The following is a 25,145-nucleotide window of genomic DNA, read 5'->3' on the forward strand; positions in this document are numbered from 1 at the left end:
CGCCCGTACGAATCATTTACCTCCTGTGTAAATAATACAATCAAAGCTATGTCTTTTCCGCCAGTTGATGACAAAAATCCAATTTTAGTACGTCTGTGAGCACTCTACCTGTCGAACGGGTTGATGTAGAGGGTTCACATTTATTTTTTTGTTACCTTTCCTACCTTTACATCGGTATTGACAACAGTATTGAATTAGAAGTCCTGATTACTGACTGCTTAAGAACTGGCTCTGGTTATAGTAACCTAAAGGAAAACCCAAAATGAGCAATAAAATGTCAAGAGATCGAGTCAGAGCGGGAAACTTCGCATTCGCCCGATAATGGACAAGGCTCTTCTCCGTTGAAAGCAACTCCACTAAACCAAAGTTTATAATTTTCAATTCCCTAGATCAATTGTTTCGTTAGTCAACTATCGAAAATTCAGAGGGACTGACAAAAATACATAAATCTGTCAATTATTTTCGCTAGCGCTCAGCCAATAAGGCGTATTATAAGAGTATTTTACTCTCATTTTTTCGAGAAAAACGTAAAATACTTGATTTATTTTCAGTTTTTTTTAATATACATGAATGAACACGTATGTTTAAAACATATTATCTTCACCATTTATTTTTCCATAAAGATGACATTGCAGTTTAACCTAAAATGTTCAAGCTTGGTAGAAAACAAACCAAACCAACAAAGTAACTTAATTGCAAGTGTTGATAAAGTCACATATGAATTACCTTCACAATCTGTTTACTAATTTGTGTATTCTGCTACTTTATTAACAAATAGAAAATGGGACCACAACATAACGGTGTTTACAATTTCATTACCGAAGTAGAAGTAGAGGTCTACACCAAATTTCAACCCCGTGGGTCAATATTTATCATGCGCATAGACAAAGATAAATTTTCCTTCAGCTGGCGGAAGAGGCTTTGCTAAATTCTCGACCAATAAAACAGTCACTTGTTTGATTTAACAACATTTAAAATACATCGTTTATTTTCCTTACATTTTTATATATTTCCAAAATGTGCATGAATGAACATGAATGTATCGATGCACGCATATACAACGCATCCACGTCCATCATGGACGTATATATAGGGGGAGCTCGGGGCCCCCCCTCCGTAATTTTGAAAGACAAACTAAAATTATATTAATTAGTTTGGTTCAAGCTAGAACATATTTATTAGGTGCGGTTATAAAGAAATTTTAAGAATTTCCTGGAAAATATTATCGACTCTATTTTTGTAGATTATTTGTATACATCCTTAACAATCCAGGGTGTCAGCCCTCCCCTAAATAATTCTCTATATACGCCACTGGCATCTATATGGTATTCTATGAATTCAACTCGAATGCATGTACTATATCGTTCATATATACAATACGAATATGATATGAGGTAAAAACTTTCTTTACTTCCAAAAGTCATTTATTAATACAAACAATTCTTTACAATGTATAAATATCTTGGTGTGGTATTTATTTGAAATAGCAGATGACAGAAACGCATTGCGATGATTCGCAACAAAGCACCGCCAATCACTCTTCAATAATCATCTCTTGATCACCTGAAAATAAACAAAATGGTTAGAGAAAAGTTGAAATACACATGATTATAGACCCTTTTATTATATAGGGTAGAAATAAGTACCTCAGTTTTCAAAGTATAATTAGTTCCGTAGTCATTTTTACTTGCCATATATTGGTTTATGATTGCTTAATCTTATGTCCTATTCTCACAAGGGTTCACTCTGAATTCGAGTTAGGTACTTTGAATCTGCAATGGGTACGGCAAATACCTGTGTGTCACATCTAGACAACCATATGGATGTCCAAGAGGGGCACATCACTAACCATAAGTCGAGATATTGTGTTGGAAGGATGAATCGATAGGTATAGTCTGGATGCATGTTAGATTTGGGGAATGTTAGAGTCTGTTACAAGCCTGGATAGAGGAGAGAGCTGTCCGCTCTCCACTTCGACTAGAGAGGCTGGAACAGATCTAGCCTTCATTCTTCTAAGGTGGACAAAACTGAGATATAGACCCTCCTATATCTCCTGATAGGATCTCGACACGTGACGCCCTCCCCCTCACAACCTGAATACACCGTCAAGCACAAGGGTCCTTCTTGTTCTAAATGAATAAAACGTTATGTCTTCAGAATTTTGAAACCTGAAGAAGAGGTTAGATTCCAGTCCTCGAAACTTGGTGTCGTATACAATAGTAATACATACATAGTGTAATATATAATGGTGGCAGATTTCGGAAATCATATTATCCTTTCAAATCAATCATTGGATATACTTTTAAAAAAACGTACTTCATATTTCCTTGTAGTCTTATTATAAAACATATACGAACTAATTATAATATATTATTTTATTTATGTGTAAGTTTTGGTAGACGTTAATTAAGTTGTTTTGAGGTCGCTCATACCTGTAATATTTTCCTAAAGTGAGAGAAGCTAATGAAAGGTAATAACATATTAATTGTTGGAAAATTAATAAACTACCTAAGTAGGATCAATTTAATTACATAATACGATGTAAAATATTGATTTTATTGTAGCAGTTTTCTTAGTATTGCTCTGTAAAAATTCTTTGCACCTATAGCCTATTCTTAAATTAAGTATTTTATTCCAAACGAATAATTTCCAATAATAATATTGTAATCAACTAATTCTGTTTTATTAACATTGATCGTACCAGGAACCATACGTTGCGTTTGTGTTTGTGTTGTGTATTCTGCAAACCAAGCTTTTTATACATTACTTTGGAATTGGTTTAAAAATACAAATATTATGTGAACACACTTCCATGATGTTATTTAACTGCTACCTCTTATAGTTAAAAATCATCTTAAACGTTGTTTCTCCCAAAATACCCATTTCTTAAACTGTCCATGTATAAATTTTATTTTTTTTAAATTATATAGTATTTTTTTTTTTTAAATTTACATTTCTGAATATTAACAATATATTTATAAATAAACTGGCAGCACACTACAAAAGCCTGCGCAGAAAAGCATTTTAGTTATGTTTTGCACAGTTCCCAAATATTCTGTTTTATAACCGAAATTTAATATTCTAAATTTTAATACTTTTATGACATTTATTACTTTTAATGCTCAAACTGCTCTTTTTACCAGATATTGTAGTTCCTAAAACATTTATCCTATACAAAATAAGAGATATTTGAATGTTGAACATTAATCTTATTTCAAGAACCACAATTTTGAAATTAATAAAGGTGGTCCCAATGCTTTGTGGTTTGCACTATTATGTTCTAATGATAAATATCTTTAAAATGATATTAATAAGGAACTAGGCTTGCATTTTATGTTACTATGATACTCCCTACGGGCCGGACCCCCTCATGTAGGCGTGTCATGGTTATTGCAAAATTTTTGCATTGTTATTTTAAATTTATCAACTATGGTTTAAACAATATTAAAGTTTTTTTTTAACCAAAATTAAGGCGTCTAAAGTAGGTTTGTGGTTTTTGGCTCTGACGCTCCACCCTTTGTTATTTACAAGGCATTGGTCATTTTATTGTAGAACAATCACGCTGACTCCCGTTTGTAGTTATTAACAATTGTGGGCGTAAGTACGTAGAAGTAACTTGGTTTACAAAAGCATTGTGCTGTATAACATATAACTATTGTATAACAATGCAAAGTTATAACGTAACATCACTAAAAGTGTTTTACAATATTCTTACACACAATAGTCGAAAGCCGAACAAAATTATCTTCAAGATCTTGCTCGTTATGATGATAAAATAATATAACTCAGTATTGCCTACCACTACGTATTGTTTTAAATACACAATGTCACCCGGCACAACAATGGTTTTTTATCTTAACCTAAAATTTAGTTTTCAACTTCTTTATTAATATAAACCAACCTTCTGCTATTCACTTTCCAATATGGCTATTCGAATATTACTTTGTTTGTTCATCATAAGAAAAAATTAATTTCTATAAGTAGTTTTAGTCCGTAAATTTAATTATTAGAGTAAACCATAGGTGAAAATAAATATAGTTTGGAAAGTTATAATTTGGCTTAGTAATACCGTCTACAAAACATTTTAAATGTACTACATACAATAATACTTGCATCTTTACAAAACGGCATCCGGCAGAGTTGCCAATATAGCGGTCGAGTACATCTGTAGAGTACTTGTGCCGGCCTTCCATTCTCTATTCTCCCGTGTTGGCGGATAAATCCTGCATAGAGACACTGCATTGGTTTGCACTATTTCGAGTGCACAAAATGGGTACCCCAATGCATTTCTCTGCAGCATAAGCTCGAAATATTTTGCCGAGACTCACGAATATATTTCATTACATATGGATGTATAGTTCTAAAACCGTCCGTATTCTTTAGAAACATTTTATGTAACGAGGAAATTCTATAAATAGTCTTGCCATTCAAATCCTTTTTTGTGGCAGAACGTTAGCGAAGCCTTTAACTCAGCGGGCTGGAAAAATATCACTTCTGACTGCCTGTCTGTCTGTCCGCAGGATATCTCAGGAACGAACTAACCTATAGACTTGAAAATTTTGCATCAAACCTTCATTTCTATATATCGATTTTACATTTAGTGCATACCATTCCAAGGGATTTCGTTAAGCGGTAGTAAATATTAACACATGGTCTTATAGAAATAAGATGAAAAATAAAAAAAAATAAAATCTACACGAAAAACATTTTAATTAGGATACTATACGTTTTAAAGGGAAAACGGTCCAAACCCACAAATATTTATTGACCTCCCCAAGATTCGAACCCGTGATTTAGAGAGCTGTAGGGTCTTACACCTACGCTACGCTGAAGGTCATCTCACACCGGTGACATAGTAACACATTAACACATTAGTGACATTGTAATTGATTAGACAGTTTGCCTGTTGCGGTATAATACGTAGTACGATGTAATCATACGTTATTGCAAAAAATTCAAGATTTCGTTTCGATATAAAAAATCGAAATTAGGAAATATAACACAATTTAATACTTATAGCTATGAATGTATTTGATAGTGTCACTTTAGAGTTATCGCATAATTTATTGTTAAAGTTAGTTTCCCACGGACCTACTGGATAATAATGTACTTTAAAATTACATATGCTGAAAACATTCGGAATAGCATGAATAAAAAATGTACAGACATGATAAATGCTTTTTTATGGAGAGGCCGATCTTCTTTTACGCCTTATTCTACCCTTTCTCATGGGCCTCTGGCCTATGCGAGGTTTTTATCAAACAGAAGAAGAGCGAGTTCATACAGTGATCTAAAGTCCGATTTCTTAGAAATTTTAGCTAATGGCACTCCCAAATTTGTACAAGCCTGCTAGAAATGCTTTTGAATAAAACGTTTTATTACAACTGAAATACAGTAATCTGAATAAATCGATCAATTGGAATATCGAAAGACCGGACATAACATATCGGAAGATTATAACAACAGATGGATGGACGTGCTTTGACCTTTTGACCTTACTCGGACCAAGAACTTATGAACCAAGTTTTAAGGGTCTATCAAAAGTTATCGCATACAAACGAACAAAGGCGGGATTTTAATAAGACCCTATCTATTCCTTTATTGCTGTGTAGTCAGTGAACTTGATACTGGAAAGGAATAGATTTCCGTAGGATGTAATATACAAACAAGGTTATACACATGTCTGACTATTTTCCACTGGATGAAGCCGGAGTAGATACACGCTGAACTCGTCACCTCTGCTTGACTGCTTCTGTTGAGCGTAGAGTCTAAAGAGAGGGCGTATATATACTCCTTTGCTCTTCTGCTCTCCTGATCCGTTCGGTAATTAGTTGATGTTAAAGCGAGCGTCCGTCTTGACGCAGACTTCATAACTGTATTACAGTTACACTTCACAATACACGCAATAACCGTTACAAATATTCATGTCTTGAAAAAGTGACTTTTTTATTTTTTGAAAACTTATAAATAATGATAAATGACATAATTTGTAACATAATGTAAACATGGTATGATTTGGGTCCTATATTACAGTTAGTTAGTTCCAATATGACAAGTAAATCTAACACAACTATTGGTAGTAATGAAGGTATCTTTAATAATGCAGTAGGACTAATTACCACTCTATTCATCCTCAGAACTACCTGCCTCGACTAACCTTAATAAAGATATTCTTGATATGTTTGCCATCTTATTTTTATTTTTTTTTAATTATGTTTACTATTTCTTTGCAAGACGATTATGAATCAAATAACGTATTTTAAGAAAGTTACTAATTTGACGAAATATAATTTTAAAATAATGGACTAATACAAAAATTCAATGCCATTCACAATTCTTGCCATCAAATGATAACTGTGCAAGGAATATAACTTTTTCCAGTTACAGTTTGCAGCACGATATTTTCAAGTCTTCAACATGAAACGTCCTATGAAAACTAGTTTAACACGATCAACGTAAACTATATGTGTGTGTTTATAGTATACATCGATGATTCATACAAGGGCCAAATAATGAGCACACTGGTGTGGTTTCGATTGTTCGTATAATTTTTACATATTATGTGACCAGCTGTAGATTCTTTTACTTTTCTCTCAATGCACCATAGATAACTTGTGAAAATATATTACGATGTTAATCATGCAACGTAAATGCGTAAAATAGTGTGTATACAGACTGACAACATGACTATGGCTGATGAGATGATTTGAAGAGTGTTTGGGAAAATGTATTATTACTTCAATATTACCCTAAGTTGTAATTGTTTTCAATTTGTATTAAATACAAATGCCTATAGATGGGTATTTTCATACCGCATGAGAATATGTTGTTTTTATTTCTTGCTTTTAACGGGGTTGAAGAGACGTACATATGGTTACAAGTTTCCACTGCCGATCCTTATTTCAACTTTTTACGTCCGTAAGGAGCTTGTAGATAGTGGCAATCCTGATGGAAAGGAAAGATTCTAGTTCTGACAGCCAGTAACTTAAGCTCCCCTGTTTAACAGAATAGACGCCTTTCCACATAGAAAGTGTAATTACAGTTATCGGTTCTCCAAGAACACCAAACTTAACTTTCCAACGAAACTGTCCATGTACGAACTTCTTTAGAGTTACTACTTATTTTTACTTACTATAAACTTTTAAGTGGAAAACCACATATTTTACCAGACACTGACTGCAATTTTTTATATTTTAAAAATGTTTACTGATTATTAAATAATATCTTTTTAGTAATTTAAAATGTGTTAAAGTAAATAAAACAAATTCGTTGTACGCGATTATTGTAACGGATGCCGTTTAGATGTTTTTTTAGTGATTAAGAGCATTAATTTTGTTTAGTTAACCATTTTCTACTATATCATTACAAAATGGTTTGCCTTACAATACAACTCATTATGGTTATATATTATTTTATTATTCCAACTGTTGTAAATTGGGAGTCATCCAAATAAACTAATGTCAAATTCTTCAAAACTAACGTTAGACATGACGAAATATTTCACAAAACTGGATCAGACCTTAATTGCTTGAACTTTAAAAATATGTCTGCTGCTTTAATAAATATATAAACTACATAAGATCACTTAAATATAGTTGCTTTTATGCGTAAACTATAATATATATATATATTATAGTTTATATATATATATATATATATATATATGTATATATATTATACCAGTGGGATTTTTTACTGGTTTAATACCTAGAGGGGCGTAGTCCAGAGGGATTTTCAAAATAAGAATTGGACTATATTAATCCAAGGTACTTTAAGAATTAATTATCTATTGTACGCTCTAGTATTAAATAATAATTATTTAAGAGTAACTTTTGGTGAAATATACATAAATTATGAACTATCAAAGTCTTTTACTCTTCATATTTAGAAAGAATTGTGAAAAATTATTAACACTTATAAGAAGGTTTAGGTATGCTATACCATGTGTCTCGTACAGGCCTTGCTAAGGTTTCATTCAAAATTTGAAGACTGTATTTCCACGTTTTACTATGTCACATGTAATATGTTACATTTATTTATTTTCCTATGTTATTGTTTCTAAAACACCGACGTAAAAATGTTTCCGCTCGGCCAAATCTTATGGAATGACATTCTCCATCATCGAACTCAACCTTGCAACCTATTTGAAGTGAAGCTCCATGCTAATATTAAAATTTATATGTCAATTCGTACTCGAGATAATTGAAATTCAGACAAAAATGATTATTCCAACCTCTAGATCTAATTGCTTTGCTAACGCTCGGCCAACTAAGTACCGCAGCTCACTCTGTGGTATGTCAATTCACCGCTTTTAAAATTTACATGTCATATATTCAAAAATCTTTTACTTCTGCTCAAATTACGGAATGACTCTGTTTTCAGGTAAGATAATTAGTTGTACTGTTATATATTTATGAATAATATGTGGGCATTTTTCAAATTTCACCACTTAACAAAAAGAATTGTATCTCACTATCCTTACAATTGTGAGTTTTTCCTTCAAATTTCAAATGAAATTTGTAGCTGTCTGTAGAGAAAATAGATACCTGGATATGTCTAGGCCCTACCGACATATTTTTGAACCTTTTCAGAGTCAACGTCTAGGATCCAAAAGTTTTAAAAACATACGTAAAATACCAATATCGGGTTGCCTGGATGTTTTACAGAATTTTTATAAAAATGTATAACTTTATATTTTTACCTGTAATTTATATTAGTTCATATTATTATAATCATATATTATAAAAGTGTTATACTGCACAAACGCAAACTGATAAATCAATAGGTAGGTTGAAAGTTATTATGTTTAAAAAGCAATAATAAATCTGTAAGGGTATATTTTATTTTAGGTAATAATTTGATAAAAATGTGTGGATATTTTTAAAGTAAAGAGTTTTTTATTAACCTTATTTAAATGGGTGTGGAAACCTTTCCAGTACGTTTTGAACGTCAAAACTGAAAATTTCTGCCCAAAAACCAATTAAAATTTTTTTGTCTAAAACACAAACCATCTAATTACAAATATGGCCAACACGTAACAAAGTTTAGATTCTTTATCACTTTAAGAGAAGTGATAAAAATGGCGTAGTTAACACCTATGAAATTACCCTTGGCACTTTGGACTAGATTTCCAAAACAATTCTGGCTCTAAAAGGGTTATGGACAACTTTAACTATAATTACTAAATAAAATACAATCAAACACAATATTCTCATATTTTGAAAAGATATTTTCACCAATTAAATATTTATTTCCGAATAAATTACCTGGTGGTCAAGTGTGACTTGTGATGAGAGCCGGTTCAAGGTCCAAAGGAAACTGCGTGGTTGTGGTGGAGGTGGTCTTTCTCCCACGACGATTCCGAAGGCGGCGACTGATAGAACCTCTGTGCCTCCTCTTCTCAGACTTCTCAGCTGACTTTTTCTTCGAGGTGACGATGGCCTCTCCCTTCTTCTCCTTCCCGTGACCTCTATCCTTCCGAGACTCCCGCTGCACCGAGCTGGATCCTCCTCCCTCCCGACGACCTCCTTTTGACTTCTTGGCCTCGGACAGTGTGGCGACGATGACCACGACCAGCACGAGGGCGACCACCAACCTCCACGGACCGGCCATGGCGAGAGTCTGGTCCACAGTGAGCGAGACGAGTGGAGGGCGGATACAGATACGGTATCTGGCAGCTGGTCACGATATCCGGGGTTGTGGATCAACTGGAGTACGATAAGCGCGTCCATCCACTGTCAAGGCTGGCAATCATCGTATATAAAACAGTGGCATACAAGAAACACTATTCACTCACTGTCAATTATTGCGAGATCTGCATTGAGGAAAATGAATTGCACAGTTTCCCTAATTGGTAATTATCTCAGTTAAAATTGGCTTATTGGTGATGAATCCAATAAATTAATTGTTTCCCTATTCGAACAATTACTCGTTTGTTTGTTTGCTTATAATAGGGATACTCCATACATTAATAATGATTTTTTTTAGTTTGAATATTCATTACGAGGTAATAATGCAGTTAGTTGTTCGTCCAGGAATGCTTCAGTATACCTCTCCATGTTTATAAAAATACTATTTTCCTTAATTTGTTAACTTACTTCATCAGTGCTTTGAAGGTATAATCAGTAATCTGGAATTTTCTTTTAATCGAAAATGAAATCATTTTCAGCTTAGGTATACTTTGTCACCTTCCATTTCAAGTCAATCGCACGACACCTTGAAATACGTTACGACATCGGCCGAAGAAGTCCCTCCGTTGCCCATCAGGACACGATCTTGTAGGAGCCGTGATAACCGCCCTGATCCTCACTTTTCCTTCCTGCCCCTCCACCAAAGTATCAGCCATAACCTCCAGCAATAGCAGCAGCACCACCCAACTCATACAGGACATTGTCACCATTTCTGCAACTGTCATTTCAGCAATCCTTGATTGGGGTTACGCGTGATTAATATCATCATAACAATGTTTCGTCATTCATTACTTGTTTTAATACGTAGCGGATTTGCTCCTTGTGTATCTATCGCTCGGGATTCAACATAACAAATTCCAATGTTTACTTACATGGAAGTAAAGTTTGACAGAATAGATGACCATCACAGCCTATTCTAGCGTCTGTTTTTATTCGATTTGAAGTCGAAAGCAATATTAGTTCTCCTGCCTTTTTTACGAAATTCAAACAGAGGTCGTCGTTTATTCTTTTCCTAAATGGTCAGTTATACAAATGTAAAGTAAGTTAGGGCTAAAAAGCCCTCTCAAACACTTAATCTGGGGACCGACAAAACGTGACTTCCGAACCACCACCAATGGCCGGGTATGCGGGCTGCTTACAAAGACAGGATCGCTCAGCGGTCACTTATCCAAGTAGCGCGACGTTGATTAACACCCGTAAATGTCGCTTTCAGTTAATTGTTCTATCAAAAACAGCTAAAGTTGCACGCATACTATTTATTTCCCAGTTTTTTCAATTCTGCTGTACCTGCATAGCGTACTATTACAATATGTACTTACAATATGTATGCCAGATTGTCCAACGTGATCTGACGTCGAAAAAAATACCGCTCGGAAATTGCCCTGGTCAGCAGTGGGGCTTCGGTGTTCGGTCCCATCGCGGACTTCCGGCGTAAAAGAAGGAAAACATCCCTCGATGGACTACCTAAATTCAAGGTCAAATCACGTGAGCGTTTGTAAAGGCTCCCATACACGGTCAATATTATTGTGCAATATTTTGGGTCAAGCAATAATATTGACCGTGAGTGAGCTACATTGAAAGTGAAAAACTGTTTGCGCAATTTACTGAGTGAAGTCAAAAAAGTCTCTAAATATATTCGTACAATCTTGAAAATATTGTATCGTGTGTGGGCAGTTTGTTCCAATACTCTGCCAGATCTCCGCGTATATGCTCGTTGTGCTCTTCTTTTGTTTCGCTCTAGTTGTTGTTGTTTTGCAGTTATGGCGAATACTGGCGAAAGGAAGTTTTTATTTGGAAGTTATATAGATGTACCGTTCGTTACCGGCATTGTGGGACAATAAGTGCAAGGACTACAGCAAACAGGACAAATGAGCAGTACGATGAAACTATTACAGAAGTCCCACGAAAGATATCCAGAAGGTGACAGGAAGGCTTTGGTTAGGAAAATTGATTCTCTGCGAACAAAATTTCAGGGAAGAGTTAAGGACGAATAAAAAACTTCTGAAAGAAGTCTAGTGGTGCTGGTTCAGACGAAGTAGTTGAGCGACGTTGTGGTTACTTTGACAAAATGAAATTCTTGACTGATTTAGAAGAGCTTACGGAGGACTGTAAATACCATAATAGATGAGGACGAGATACAAGGGATCGAATTAAATACAACTCCTGTAAGTAATATATGTGTTTATTACTGTCACATGCATAATTATTTATCTTTTTATTTAATGTCTACTACTGATGTTTCATATGAAGTTATATTGCCAAGACACCTCACCTACGTTATTGAAATAGTCACAATACATATATCAGAATGAACGTATTTTCAGAATGAACATGCACCTTCGAAATCTGGTGAACCCCGCCAAAAGGGCTAAGTTAAACGCAAAACGAAGAGTTATTGGCGAAAGCCCATAAAACGGCTTGAGACACCTCCCGATGATTATGACAAGATAGCTACGGCTTGGGCTGTGGAACTTAAGAAAATGGACACTAAGTAGCAACGGTTTGCCAAAAAGGCAATAAATGATATTTTGTTTGAGGGACAGATGGGTACCTTAAGCCGAGATTTAGTACAAATTAATGTACCTTTGAGTCATGCTTCTACACCGTTCTCTGGTTCACTGGCTAGTCCCGCATATTATGATCAGCAACATAATATGGGTAACATGGGAAGTTCACAAAATTACCAACCTGTACAACGGATCCTTCAACATTCAACATTGCAACATTTCTCAGATTCCCAATCATCAGCGTCAACAAGTGCGTCAACCTACCTTGCTTAATTTCACACCCCTTGTAACTTGGAAAATTGTCAGCAAAAATAACATTATTACTGTTAGCAGATAACTTTTTCAATAGAATATTATCTATGTCTAGTTCATTTTGTCAAGTACGACATTGATACGAATCTAAATAAAGTTTGTGATCAAACAAACAAAAATATATTGATCTTACCTTTATATAATCCTTTAAGCTATGTATAATAGTATCACAGGTTTCCTCAACAGTTCTTCCGATAGCTTGTGGGAATATAGCGCTTGTGAATTTCAGGTCTTCAAAACAATTTTCTGTAGCAAGATAGCGCAAAGTTATTGATAAACGTTGGCTTGAGGGAATAGCATCTCTCATAGTAGTGTTTTTCTTTTTTATAAAAGAATAATAACTCTTCAAATGATTCTGCGTCTAATCTTACAAAGTTTCTTATAATCATTCGGTTCACATATACGAAGCTCATTCAACAGTCGTTCTTGGGTAAATTCGTTCATTCTCGTTTACCACTCCTTCATTCAATAGCAATGCGATTCACAACACATCGACATCTCACACATAACTCTAACTAGCAACTCACAGCGCGCCAAAACCTTTGTCACTCCAAAACAATTGTACTCAATAAAACTAATCCCCTGGTTGCACAAATATATTGGACTGTGTGTGCCCTTCTTTCAATCACATTGCGCAATATATTGCACAATAATATTGACCGTGTATGGGAGCCTTAACTTTTACTTTGTCTATTTATAACACGTACGTATGTATTTACGTATATTGCGTAATATCAAGTACTATATATGGAGAGAGAGTAGCCTCCATATGATACCAAAGTGTCGTTTTGTTTGTTACAAATTTAAAAATATAAATAGCCAAGATAGTTTTTACTAATGATTAAATTATTATTTTTAAGATATAAAATCAGCCGAACTATACTGAATGTAAAATACTTATAATGTAATTTAACTCGACAATTTGGTTTCAGTAAGTTTATATAGCCACGAATATTCAGGATTCAATACTCTTTTATGTCGATGTTTCAATTGTCGTAGTGGCCGCTTATTATACTGCAGCTACAAAGGTTCCTACGCTAACTCCGATATTCCTGTACTACCTTGCAGTTTTGTGGAAAATAGATAATTATGTTTTATGAATTTTTGTGCTTAGTATTATCAGAGACTATATAGTCATAGATATTGTTATGGAAGCAATCTTTTATATAGAAACATAATTAAAATGTTTAAAGATCGCGTCAATGTATAAGTAAAGTGCAATATATCACTAATTTGATTTTTTATTACTAATCACTAGTCTACTACGAATCTATTCAACATATAGTCATGTTTTAAATCACAATGGCTTACTTTCTTTATATTTTCTCTTAGAAACAGTATTAAGCATTGTGCCTCATAGCATTGTCTTAGGTCAAATAGATCTTATTCCATTTTATTGGCAACAGACGTTCTGCAAACAAGTATCATCTCGTTGTGCATTTTTAGACCTAATGAATAAATAATACCATGTCAGAAGTCGAAACTTCGTTTAGACGCATGCGTGCCGTTTCTCTCGACTGTTACATCTCCACGGTTGTCAATTTTCAAGTATAAAACCCGAAGCTTCCTCATGTGTTCTGCTGGAATCCGCATCTCTTCATCAAGATGGTATCAGCTCTCGCCGTCTTCTCTGTGGTTATACTTGTCTCTATCGTGTCCACTAGGGCACAGCAAAGCGTCTCTGTCTCTGACTCTGTCTCCCTTTCATCTGGAGGCTCAGACGCCAACAAACAGCCAGAAGACCAGATTCCAAAAACCGGAGAGAACCCTGAAGACTTCAATTTCTACACCGTCGACCCAGCAACCCTTTCGCGATGGAGTCTTCCCGAGGATTATCTAAGAGCCTCGCAGTCCATCTTCGACACCCCCACCCTCGACTGTCCTGTTGGACAAATGAGAGACTGGACTGGGACCTGTAGGCCTGTGTGGTAATTAAGTTGAATTGTTTATCAAATATAATATTCAGCTTCAATTGAAATAAATCATAAAAGTTACAATGTGAATTTCCAAAATATATTGTTAACTATTTCTTTCCAGCTGAGACCCAAATTAAAACATTAACTCTGAGACTAATGGAGTTGGTATCATTTAAGATTTCACATTGATACCGCATTGTTCACATGTATTAAAATGTGTTATGCTTTATGTGACACGCACACTCTGACACTCTTTTGTCTGTTCGGACAGTTTCAGGGTATCATCTATTAACTGTTAAGTATTCATATATAAATATATATAAATTTAATTGTGTCACAATGTGTCAACGCTGTGCAACAAATACGTGAATTATAATAAACAATTAAGTCTTGAATTTTCGATTTTGTATTGTGCCTTTGCACATAAAAAATGTCTCTACTTACATTATTTTTTCAGAACTTAAAATTATCAAGTAGAGAGAAAGTTCAAGGTTATTGGATACTAATTGTATGACATGCTTTTACAAGACTACATCTTTATAGTTTAATAGAAGTATTTTGTTGGAAGACAAATTTATACAATCATGTTCTCAAACATATATTGTTTCTTCACAACTTTGTGTAAATTTAAACCTCAAAGTGACTATATTCATTTGCAGTGCTACACGCTTTTTAGGAGTTTGGGATACACAAGTTCAAAGAAAATAATAAGTACACAAACATTCAAAGTTTAACATATTTCTTCAGAAAATCTCACAATAAGAAAATAATAATTACAATTACTTTTCGTTACATGTTATAAAGTTAATTGTTTTGTGTATTTTTACTTTTCCACACTTATTACAGCATTGCACTTTACTAAACTAATCAAACCAACCAAATAACAATCGAATATATACGAAATAGACAATTTTTTTAACATGGACATTTAATCTGTATAAAAACCTATAGGAATTAAAATTGTGTTGTTTTATTTTGTTGAAAAGCCCTAAAATTCTGGCAAAGCCAAACATTAGTTTAACAGACAATATTTAAGAGTATAAAATAAAGACGGTATGTAGACAAATTAATTGTTCTGTTTTTATATATATGTTTATAAATATAAAATAGACTGAGAGATGTCATCAATGATTGATGTTACGTCATTTACGTCAATCGACCGAACCTTGCGTACTTAAGAAAAATAAGCAACGTAAAGTAAATATTCAAGCTTACAGTTTAATAATTGTAGTACCAATATTGCGTAACACACTATTACAAATTTATAAGTACTTCACGTAATTGGTGAACGTTTCATAGATATATTTAGCACAAATTGTTATTGGTTATTAAAATTCTAATTATTTTTAACAATGAAGTGTGTGCATACCTACAATCACTACGGTTATTGGATTATAAATTACTCATTCAGCATGAAGCAATAAACCTGTTTCCAGGCAGACGGAAACTGTAACCAATCAAAATAAATTTAGGTGTAAAGACTTAATTACAAGTTTTATTGGCTATTTTGTTGGAAAAGAGATAGCGATCCCTGGTTTTCACCACTATTTAAGTTTTTTCATGCTCTTTAAAATGAGGGGTCACTTGATAGGGGTTTACATTTGAAATTTTTGGGTTGCCCCCAAAATTTCGCATTTTTGGGGACAAAAAAAATTTTCAATATCATAAAATGAAACTTCCTTTCCATATTGCACCACTACTCAAAGGATATCTCCTTATATTACCTATATAAAAAAATAGAGGGAGGGGGTCCCGACTTTATATTCACCCTGTATATTCCCTGTGCTCTCAAAGACCTTAACACGATTGTGTCTGGGGGAGGACAAATCAGCAACCTAAATTTTCAGGAAGATTCATTCCCCTTTTCTGTTCCATAAGCAAGGCGTGGCATCTGCAAACTCCAACAAGGGCAAATCTACAACTTTGAACAACTCTAGAGATTCTTTGAGTTTAAGCGAGCACTCTGGTGTTTGAGAAGAATTCAAAGAGAATCGGTGAGATCCAGGAAATCTTTTATTTTTATCCTCCACAGTGCCTGACCCGTCCTGAGCAAGCGATGTATTTGGATGAGCGTTAGTGAAGCCTTTCACTCGAAGGGTTGAAAAAATGTCATTTCTGTATGTCCACATGATATCTCGAAAATGAACTGACCTATAACTGACTTTAAATTGTGCATGAAGCTTCAGGAACACTAGGTTTGATGGCGGTGCATATTAGTCATTAGTATTTGGCTGAGCGTTAGAAAACTTTCTGTATTTGTCTTATACGTAACCATGAATCTAAAGAGCAAAATATCAGAATAAATAAATTTGTGAACAAATTCAGCACGCCTATAACTGATTAACATGTGACGTATTAACAAATGTAAATTAACCATCCCAACAAACACAACTTAATTTTATAGGGACTATTGTGTAGACATTTATTATGTAAACACTGATATGACACCCAATTTAATGAATAAAAATGGATTCCCGGGGAATGTAAAATTATCTTTTCCGTATGATTATCTGTCAATAAGGAAAAGAGCTACGTACTTGAAACGCATTTATTTTCAACCTCAGTTAAACCTGATACAATACATGTATTCTGGTGTACTTCTATCTTGTTTAAAGCTGTAACAACAATAACAGATCTTGATATACATTTTCAAACTCTGCGCACTCATATAATAAAAATTGTTTAGCTGGTATTTTAATTATGCAAACCTTCAGAATAAGTTCATTTGCTTGGTCAGCTAAATTAACTATATTATTATGATTAATATTTTCGTTTTAGAAATATAAGTTTCAAAAATGTATCCTTCGGCAATAATCCTTATGGTCTATTCTCAACACAGTTACCAACTTTCAGCGTATTTTATTATCTTGTGAGCAATTATATTGTGCTTTGGAATTTTTTTAAATATATTTAAACGGGAGGTAGAAATGTCTTGCAGATAAACCTTTCCATATTACGAATGTATATTCTGCTGATAAATAGTCATCCACCAGTAAAGTTGTGATGATGTAATACTTTCATATAAACAATTCAATTCAATCCATATTTTATTGGTTTAACGTACTGGATGTGGAAATGAGAATACCACTACCGCAATTAATTAATGTTTTAATCCAAATTGGTTTTTGTTATAGGGACGTAAGTATGTGATAAATTCATTCTCGGTTCCATTCAATTACAATTGTGGTCGTTAACATTTGTGTAAACATTTTTTAACGGGTATGATACAATATGGACAAAAAACAGTTCTTGCGACGGTTACGCGTATATAAGTTTCTCGTGATTTATATGGTTAAGACGAGAAATCCTTAAAATTATTGCTTACAAGCGCAATAACTCTTCTAAAAGTATGAAAACTATAAATGATGAAACTATTGTAAGAGACATGTCATTGCAAGCCTGTCTGTATGGGCAGTTAAGACACCCCACTTCTCGTTAGTTTTAGAGCTCTTATAGTGTTTTGGTATTACGTTGTTCAGTAAAGCTTTGCAATTTTGTGCATTGTTCCTTTAAAATTAAGTATAGATGATAATTGTACAACAATATGAAATTATTCATTTTGCACTGGGTGATTCGGTTTAATAAGATACTGACGAAATTATTCAATCTTGAACTTCGAGCTTTATGATATCGCATTCTGACAATATATTAGTAGTAAATATTTACGATATATTACATGTACAAGATTCTGAAATTTGTTTTATAAGTATCATTTGTACATAAATATTTAACAGAAGAAAACTAAAGATATATTTATGGACAATGCCTTCCATCAAATGCACAATATCTGTGAGAAAACACAAGTCTATGATCACTAGACAATGAATTTGAGGCTGATTCTTGAAAAGTATTCTTTGTTAATTTGGATCAAGGGTCATTTATGTAAAAAATGTATATAAATACTCTATCTGAGACTGTTAATTAAGTAACAGAATCATTCAACAATGTTGATGGAATTATGATTACATCTGAAGCTTGAGAAATGGTTTTCAAAAGTTTAAGAGGAAGACATGTAGTGAAATGCTTCTCAAGAGAAATCTGGCTCTAAAATGTCTTGCAATTATCACTAAATCAGCAAAAATAAAATGTGATGCTGTACGTATTAATTTAGACATCCTTTTTGAACTGAATTTGTGCATTATAGAACTAGTGATCAGTTGCAAAAAATCTTTAAAGACATCATATGTTTGTCCCCCATTTCTTGCTAACGAACCCATTTTAACCTGAAGTAAATTATAAACGTATTTTTACCTGCAATAAATCAACAGGAATCATAGAGGAAGAAGATTGATACGTTATAAATAGAAGATCTAATCTTACTTCAAGTTGCCTAGCAATTCCCAGCTATAATTTCGTAATTTCTCATTAAGGAAAAGGTCACGTTGTTTGCAACAGTTATGGAAAGGAATGATGCCATGAGAAGACAATTTGAACAATGAATCTTAGTCAGTGTCGTGAAATAAAAACAATTGATCAAATTTTACTGTAAACCCCGTCTTAATTTTCCAAAATACTATACATCGGGGTTTACGAACGTTAAATATGTGTTTTATCTCTGTGTGTTTTCCATTTCCTTTATAATGATCTCTCATTGTAACTTTAAAAGCATTTAGAAAAGAAGAAACCAGATCTTCTCGAATATATTTATTTCAGGTGATAGTATTCTTATAACATTATTCTATAGCTTCATTATTCTAGTACCAAGATCCATAGCTTCCATGGCTTTGGCTACGGTCTCAGAGAGGGAGATTGCTAAAGTGATAAGAGAGCTACCTTCAAAACGATCAAACGACTCTAATCACGTTTCAACATGGCTCCTCAAGCAATGCTCAAGGCATTTGCTTAGACCACTAGAACATCTAATTAACCTCTCTTTTCTCTCTGGATCATTCCCTTCCTCTCTCAAAATTGCAAAGATCACACCAATTTTGAAGAAGGGCGACCCCTCCTCACCCCAAAATTACTGCCCCATCTCAAAGCTACCAGCCTTCAGCAAAATATTTGAAAAAGTTTTCCTTACACGATGCGTAAATTTTTTGGAAAGCCATAATTTACTTTCAGTAAACCAATTCGGCTTCCGAAGTGGAAAATCGACAATAGACTCAGTCGTGCGTCTCTTGGATTGGATATTAGAGGGAATTGAAAGTCGCAGAAATACTCTAAGTATATTTCTAGACCTCTCTAAGGCTTTCGACTGTGTTGACCACCGTATCCTCATTTCCAAATTGGAGTATTACGGGATACGAGGAATCCCCCTCAGGTGGCTTGAATCGTTTCTCAGTAATCGAGTTCAATTTGTAAGTATTTCATGCGCTCAATCAAAACAGGAAATACTGAAGTATGGAGTTCCGCAGAGCTCTATTCTTAGTCCCTTACTCTTTCTCATCTACGTTAATGATGCCAGCTCATCTGTTCAACAAGGATGAATCGTCCAGTATGCAGATGACACGACTCTCTGTCTTAACGCGAATTCAATCGAAGAACTCGAAAAAGTAACATTCATTGAGCTCAACAACACAGTTTAACACTTTAATGAGCTTAATCTCAAAACCAATTCAACAAAGTCAAATTTCATCCAATTCTGTTTGCGAAACACAAACTTAGACAAAATTCCGACAGTAATGTTAGACGATACTGAGATTAAAGAAGTCTACACAGCAAAATTCCTTGGAATACACCTTGATCGAGGGTTGACTTGGGACTGTCGCGTAGAACACGTTTGCTCAAAACTATCCTCAGGAATATATGTTTTGAGAAAACTATCCAAGTATTGCCCGACCCAGATATTGATGACGGCATACTATGGAGTAATATACCCACACCTATCCTACGGATTAGCTTTGTGGGAAGGTTGCATAAACTCAAATTACTCAAGAATCTTTATTCTTCAAAACAAAGCGATCCGAATAATTGCCAAATTGCATAGTAGAGAGTCGTGTAGGCAAGCTTTCAAAGACCTAAAACTGTTGACATTGCCCTGCCTCTATATTTTGGAGACCTGTATATTTTTTAATCTAAATTTAATACCATAAGAGGTAGTGACATACACTCTTATGTAACTAGAGGCAGGAACAACTACCGAACTGGGGCACACAGGACGGTACTGTTTGAACGTTTGCCTTACCAGGCAGGAGTTCTCTTTCTCAACAGATTACCAAATTCGATAAAAAATGCCCCAATGCCGAAGGCATTTAAAGCTCGTCTAAAATCAACTTTAGTCGCAAACGCTTTTTACAACACGGACGAGTTCATGGCATTCAATTGGAAGACCCTCGATTGGCAGACTGACTAGGGACTAGAGATGGACAATTCGAATGAGTGAGAGAGTGTGACGGCAAACAATGTATGTATGAAAGAGAATTTTGTGGTAGTGAATGGAAAATTTTATATCTCTAAATTTGATGATTCCGATACATTTCCTGTAAAAATGTCTTATGGAATAAAATATTTATTATTAATTATTATTATTATTATTATTATTCTCTAGATAATTCTAGAGAATATAATATTAAAAACAATACATGTTCGTATTATAGGAAACATTGTGTTAAAGTTTAGTGTTAATTTGAGCAGTTGCTAGGTTACCAATATTGGTTAAAAACTGAAACGAAATCTAAACACTAAATTTGTTAAGAGTGAGAATAATAACAAAGATGGTGGATTCGGTGTCAGGGAAATAATTTTGAGATTGAGATTATAATTAATAACAACGGAACTTGAAAATTATAAAGAGTTCAAATGAAATGTGATAGGCTAGACTAATAGACTGTAAATAAATATAGCACATGTGATTGGGAAGATTACAGTGGTGTACAGTGGAAAACGAGTTAAGAATTATTTATCGAGTTACGAGTTACATGTTATTTATCGAGTTACGAGTTACGTGTTATTTATCGAGTTACGAATTACGTGTTATTTATCGAGTTACGAGTTATTTATCGAGTTATGAGAGATCCATCGAACACGAAGTTCTATTTTAGGCAACCACTACGATCGAGAGAGACCCATCGAACATGGGTACCATTTTAGGCAACCATTACGAGCGAGAGAGACCCATCGAACACGGAGTTCCATTTTAGACAACCACTACGAGCGAGAGAAACCCATCGAACACTGGATACCATTTTAGACAACCACTATGAGCGATAGAGACCCATCGAACACGGGGTTACCATTTTAGACAACCACTACGAGCGAGAGAGACCCATCGAACACTGGGTACCATTTTAGACAACCACTACGAGCGAGAGAGACCCATCGAACACGGAGTTCCATTTTAGGCAACCACTACGAGCGAGAGAGGCCCATCGAACGCGGAGTTCCAATTTAGGCAACCATTACGAGCGAGAGAGAACCATCGAACACGGGGTTCCATTTTAGGCAACCACTACGAGCGAGAGAGACCAATCGAACACTGGGTACCATTTTAGACAACCACTACGAGCGAGAGAGACCCATCGAACACGGAGTTCCATTTTAGGCAACCACTACGATCGAGAGAGACCCATCGAACACTGGGTATATTGTAGGCAATCCTTACGAGCGAGAGAGACCCATCGAACATGGGGTACCATTTTAGGCAACCATTACGAGCGAGAGAGACCCATCGAACACGGAGTTCCATTTTAGGCCCACTACGATCAAGAGAGACCCATCGAACATGGGGTACCATTTTAGGCAACCACTACGATCGAGAGAGACCCATCGAACACTGGGTACCATTTTAGGCAACCACTACGATCGAGAGAGACCCATCGAACATAGGGTACCATTTCAGACCCTAGCTCGTCTGAAAGCATTTTAAATTTAGAATACATAATTTATGAAAATACTTAAAAACAAACTCTTTGTATCTCGCATTAGTGAATATTATGTATGGTCTAAAAATATTCTTAATCAATGTACCTTTAAAGCCAAAATCCAAAAGTTTTGCTGAAACTTTTAAAATAATAGTCTTACTTAAATCAAAACACTTTAGCTCCATAACCATAAAGCTTAATTTTAGTTTGCTACACCAATTACGGTAAGATCTGGTGTTATTCACAGTAGTGTGCTATTAGTGCTCGTGCACCACGAGCAAACAGTAAAATTTTATTTGATTTCATCTGGGATATAATCTGATAGTAATTCCGAGATTATGATCCTGTTTACTAATTAATTTCTGTACACAGCGAGAGAAAGCAATAAATTATATCCACAGGACTGGGAATTGTTATCACTTTTCATCAAATAATCCCTGAGCTGATTATCAATCCCAATACCTAATTAATGTTGTCAACATTTATTAATCGTAATATACCTATGGTAAATACTAAGTCACAAGATATCCTGTGGTTACTTTAGTTTTTAACTTGGGGAGTAAAATTTAGAATTGCGTTATGTCTCAAATTGATAAAGTGTTAGAAACTTAGAGTGTAATGTCATTTTCTTCTAATAATTACCCATTAAACACAGCCTGTTTTTAATGAATGATGAAACATTTACTCACATAACTACACAAACAATAGTATTAGAAGACATACTAAAATATAAATAAGTTATCCGCATTTACAAGGATACACGGCTAAGTAAAGCAAAAGAATTTAAGTTCAATTCAGTTTTTTTTCTTCATCAAATCCATTAAAAATTATCACCCTATCTCATTTTAACCGGTTTCAAACAGTCTTTGAAAAGGTTTTTAAGTCGACTCATAATTCTTTTGGTGAAACAAAATTTAGTATCATCAAACCAGATTTGTTTTCGAAGTTTGAAGTCGACAATAGACACAGTCGTTGGGCTGGTCAAGATAATAGTAGAAGGAATTGAAAGTCCCTTAGAGTGTCCCTTAAATATCAAAAGCATTTGACTTTGTTGATCACTACACCTAATTCCCAGATTGGAGTATTATGGGATATGAGAAGTACCACTCTTGTCGCTTGAATAGTATCTCAGTAATAGAACACAAACTCTTTTCGTAAAAATGTCTCCCGTATGGTCTTGAGAGAGTGATCTGGGTCATGAAGTCCTCAAGTCTGCACCATCATTCTACTACTCCTTCTATTGTAAGTCGACACTAGCTCATCATTGAACCAAAGACGATTCGTCCATTATGCTGATGACACGACTCTCTGTTTCAAAGTAAAATCAAACACAGCATTTTAAATGACACTATTCGCTCAGCTCAACAACTTGATTCAACATTTCCATAAGCTCAATCTTAAAACAAACCTTTCAAAATCGGAGGTTGTTCAATTCGTTTGCGACCAACCGTCTCGTATCAAAGTCCTACAGTGATGTTCGAGGAGACTGAGATCCAAAAAGTTTACTCGACTAGACTCCTTGGAATGGACATTGTTCGAGAGTTGACATGGGATAGTCATTTAAGACAACGTTTGATCAAAATTGTCCTCAATAATTTATATTCCAATTCAGGTACTGATGACGGCGTATATACCCATACCTGTCATACGGAGTGGTCTTGTGGGGAGGTTGTGCAAACACACATTTCTTTAGAGTGTTTGCACTCCACAGACAATTGTAAAACTGCAATGGAGAGAGTTGTGGGACCAGCTTGTACTATCTACTGATTTGCAGAAGGCCAGAAATATAATGGATGTGTTAAAGGGCTTCTCATAGAGGAGAAGAGTAAGAGTCTATTAAGGGAGTCCAGTGGGATTTAGCTTGGAAGAAATTTCCTGCGTAGAAGGAATAAATAGCCCTATGTGTTAACCAGAGACTCTGAAAATGTCCATGCAAAATTTCAGTACAACCGTTTTAGTATTTGTTTTGCATGATTAAGTAACACACACACGCGTGTGCACAAAATTTCGTTTTGTCCCACACAATTTTAGATCAGTTAGAATCAGCTTCATGTACAAATTCTAGTTTTTTGTCTAGCTTTTAGTCTAGTTTTTACAATAACTATGACATTTCAGAGAAAGACAAATACATAAAAACAAAGAAAGAATTTCAAATTAAATGAGTTTGAGTTATTTAAATTGTAAAATAAGAAGATGTAGTTGAGGAGGGAATTTAATTTATTACCTTAAGTAGCCTTAGTTGATTGTAGAGTAAGTTTAAAATTCAAGTGGCAAATATTTAATCAGATAAAGTAAAACAAAGTTTACCAGCAACAATTCCCGCTGGCTCACAAATTAATTATCACAATGTACTTGTTTCATCCACTCCGATATCAATCAACAAATCTAATCTGAGGCTTTCAATGAGTTTCATATCGGTATTAATTCCGATTTCCAATGTGTATTCTATTTCTGTATATTAACAAAAAGCATCAACAGCGTTCAATTTTGATTCGTAAACTAATTTGTATTAATAAAATTGTCAGCTGTCTCTGTCAGGTGATTGGTTAGTCTCAGATTAGCCGAGTTCGAATCCCAGTTCAAACATAGTAATTTCGCAAAGTTCAAAATAAAAATTTGAGTCTAGCCTGAGGAAACATAATAAACCATTCTCTGCGACAGAGCCTCATGTTATCGGCACAAAAATATATCAGATTCAAGCGCCAATTATTCAATATTTACAAACACAAAATTATATTTCAGCAACAAATTACGAAGCCGTCTTCCGATAACTCTTGGATCTCTTAAATGAGTACTAAATGCCTGAAATTTCCCATGTAATACTTTACCATTATGGTATTAAAATTGATAATATTGGGATATTTCTTATTTATGGATGGTACAAATGTGGAAATAAAAGCAGAAAAGCTATTAAAACGTGTA

The 25,145-nt window shown here is 34.5% G+C and overlaps 1 protein-coding gene across 1 annotated transcript; it reads right to left on the reverse strand.

Moving 5' to 3' along the window:
• Positions 1-1,406: 1,406 nt before the first annotated feature.
• Positions 1,407-9,746, reverse strand: LOC124368004. Its single transcript, XM_046825271.1, has 2 exons — positions 9,267-9,746; positions 1,407-1,563 (listed from the first exon to the last, which is right to left on the reverse strand). Exons 1-2 carry the CDS (start codon positions 9,729-9,731, stop codon positions 1,549-1,551), a joined length of 480 nt encoding a protein of 159 aa, XP_046681227.1. The 5' UTR covers positions 9,732-9,746; the 3' UTR covers positions 1,407-1,548.
• Positions 9,747-25,145: the final 15,399 nt, after the last annotated feature.

Source organism: Homalodisca vitripennis, chromosome 8 (assembly GCF_021130785.1).
Source record: "Homalodisca vitripennis isolate AUS2020 chromosome 8, UT_GWSS_2.1, whole genome shotgun sequence".
In the NCBI taxonomy this organism is placed as follows: Eukaryota; Metazoa; Arthropoda; class Insecta; order Hemiptera; family Cicadellidae; genus Homalodisca; species Homalodisca vitripennis.

Excerpts from the sequence above, each read along its gene's own strand:
- LOC124368004 (XM_046825271.1), bottom strand. The coding sequence starts at position 9,731 with ATGGACGCGCTTATCGTACTCCAGTTGATCCACAACCCCGGATATCGT.